This window comes from Lucilia sericata, unplaced genomic scaffold, assembly GCF_015586225.1.
Source record: "Lucilia sericata isolate MDLA Ls3-8-SP2 unplaced genomic scaffold, ASM1558622v1 Contig003629F_arrow, whole genome shotgun sequence".
Taxonomy (NCBI): Eukaryota; Metazoa; Arthropoda; class Insecta; order Diptera; family Calliphoridae; genus Lucilia; species Lucilia sericata.
The window spans coordinates 12,448-15,000 of NW_023996957.1; the positions used below are offsets into that span (position 1 = coordinate 12,448).

General features: G+C 39.0%; 1 protein-coding gene across 1 annotated transcript; it reads right to left on the reverse strand.

The window, feature by feature from the left end:
- Nucleotides 1-298: 298 nt before the first annotated feature.
- On the reverse strand, nt 299-994 carry LOC119614903. The gene has a single exon (XM_037970997.1). It carries the CDS (start codon nt 992-994, stop codon nt 299-301), a length of 696 nt encoding a protein of 231 aa, XP_037826925.1.
- Between the last annotated feature and the right edge of the window lie 1,559 nt (nt 995-2,553).

The following is a 2,553-nucleotide window of genomic DNA, read 5'->3' on the forward strand; positions in this document are numbered from 1 at the left end:
ATGAATAATTCATATTCATTTAAGGGAATGTTTGGTGAGACGTAACAACTATAAAAGTAGATACCTCCGATTTTTGTTCTTACGAAACCTTCCTCCGTGGTTTTCATTGAATGCTGGAATGCATATTTGCCACAAGACCAGATTGCTGCTTTCCCTGTCTTATCCCTCTCCCATACGCTGCTGTATAAATTTTTATACTGCTCGCAAACTATCGCTATGTCCAGGTCCATCTCTATAATTGACTGGCTAAGAAGGTCTTGGGCCGCTGCACAATGGTTCAGATTTAACTGTATAATTTTCATCTTATAAGAGAGCTAAGCGCCTTCTTAAACACCGGACATTTACTGCTACCGGCCATATGTCCAGTTTCGAGGTGATTATTAGCTACACAAAACATACATTTAGGTTCCTTTGCAAAGTGGTTTGCTTCACCACATCTACGACACAGTTTTGACCTGTCCACACTGCTGTTACAGCTACTAGATATATGTCCGAATTCTAGACATCTGAAACAACATTTGAGTACGATGGTTTCTCGTACACGACAGACCGACCATCCAATTTTGAGCTTTCCCATTTCTAGAGCTTTTTGGGCAAGCGCATCTGGACTGCTAATTTTAGCCGTTTGTGTACCACCGTAGGCTTTTCGGATATTCTTAACCACATTTTCCTCCAAGGCCGGTACGTTAAGTTGGTCCTTCAGTGCAGCACAAATATCCTCCATCGTTGTGATTTCGTCGAGGTCCTTGCACTCTATTAACGTCTCACTAACTTTTGTTTGTATTTTAGCACTTTCTCCTAGAGATTTGCCAACTAGATCGTTGAATACGTCTGTCTCATCTCTGTCAGAGCTGCAAATTTCTAGCAGCAATTCTCCTTTAAGTGTTCTGCGAATTCGGCGAACATTTTTCCCAAAGTTCTCGAGTGCCGGATCGGCTTTTATTTTGCGCAATATATCTGTGTATCTGGTTTTACCATTTGCAGAGATTATCATTGCATTAGGCCTGTTTTGTTTTGGCGCCTACTCTTTTTTCGCCTTACCGTTGACCAGTCAGACGACGATGCGGTATTATCCTCTTTTTGATCATATTGTGTTGCGCCAGTTTTCTGTTCCATTTCCTCTTCAGTATTTGGAGCTATTTTCTTCATCATCTTTGGTTTGGTTTTTGGAGATTCGCCGCTTGGGTCTCTACTCCTTTTTTTACTTTTCTCATTAGATTTCGGAGATTTAGGCAATGTTTGTGTTGTCCTCAAGTGATTCTGTTTTTTGGATGCCAAGTTCGTCAAACGCCAGGTTGTAAGTAACGCTTATAATGCGAAGCTGCTCTTTTACAGAATTATGCAAATTGTTTTTGGTTTAGCGAATTTAATCAGAGATGAAATAAGCTTACCAAGCTTCAAGATGGAATCGGTGCTTTTCACGTTCCATGGTTATCTTTGCAAGCAGGGAGGCCATGCGAGGATTGACCTAAGGTCCTTATGGGGCCTTATGCCAGAGCCAGATTCGTACTAATCGGGGAAAGCATGCGAACCTGCACCGCCAACTTAATGCTGACAGTTTTCGAACGTACTTTGAGACTTGCCAGGTTTTATTGGGACGGAGGCAACTGTAGCATTAGCCTGAAAGCCATTTCCATAGAATATCACTCCTATGTAATCAAGTTTCAGAATACTGCAGATGTCAGCCCATTGTTCATCTATTCATATTCAGGTTTCCAGAAATACCGTAATTAAGACCGTACTGGGCTTGGTCTTAATGCCTTTCGGCGAAGCCATTTATCGCCACAGATATCCATTTTTTTAACTAGGAACAACCACGGAGTCGCTACTCTCCTTTATACGCCTCTCTTGAGGGTATCCTTATGGCTGGATGCCTAATTAGAGGGCGGCATCCTCTCGCCCTGTCACAAGACTTCACAGAGTTCTTGTAACCACTTTGGCACACTCTCCATGCCTTCCAAAACTAGGGTCCGCGGGGACGTTACACCCGTTATTCTCAGTTGAGAATACCCTTGCGGGTATCTATCTATCTATCTATCTATCTATCTATCTATCTATCTATCTATCTATCTATCTATCTATCTATCTATCTATCTATCTATCTATCTATCTATCTATCTATCTATCTATCTATCTATCTATCTATCTATCTATCTATCTATCTATCTATCTATCTATCTATCTATCTATCTATCTATCTATCTATCTATCTATCTATCTATCTATCTATCTATCTATCTATCTATCTATCTATCTATCTATCTATCTATCTATCTATCATCTATCTATCTATCTATCTATCTATCTATCTATCTATCTATCTATCTATCTATCTATCTATCTATCTATCTATCTATCTATCTATCTATCTATCTATCTATCTATCTATCTATCTATCTATCTATCTATCTATCTATCTATCTATCTATCTATCTATCTATCTATCTATCTATCTATCTATCTATCTATCTATCTATCTATCTATCTATCTATCTACCTATCTATCTATCTATCTATCTATCTCTATCTATCTATCTATCTATCTATCTATCT

Excerpts from the sequence above, each read along its gene's own strand:
- LOC119614903 (XM_037970997.1), bottom strand. The coding sequence starts at position 994 with ATGATAATCTCTGCAAATGGTAAAACCAGATACACAGATATATTGCGC.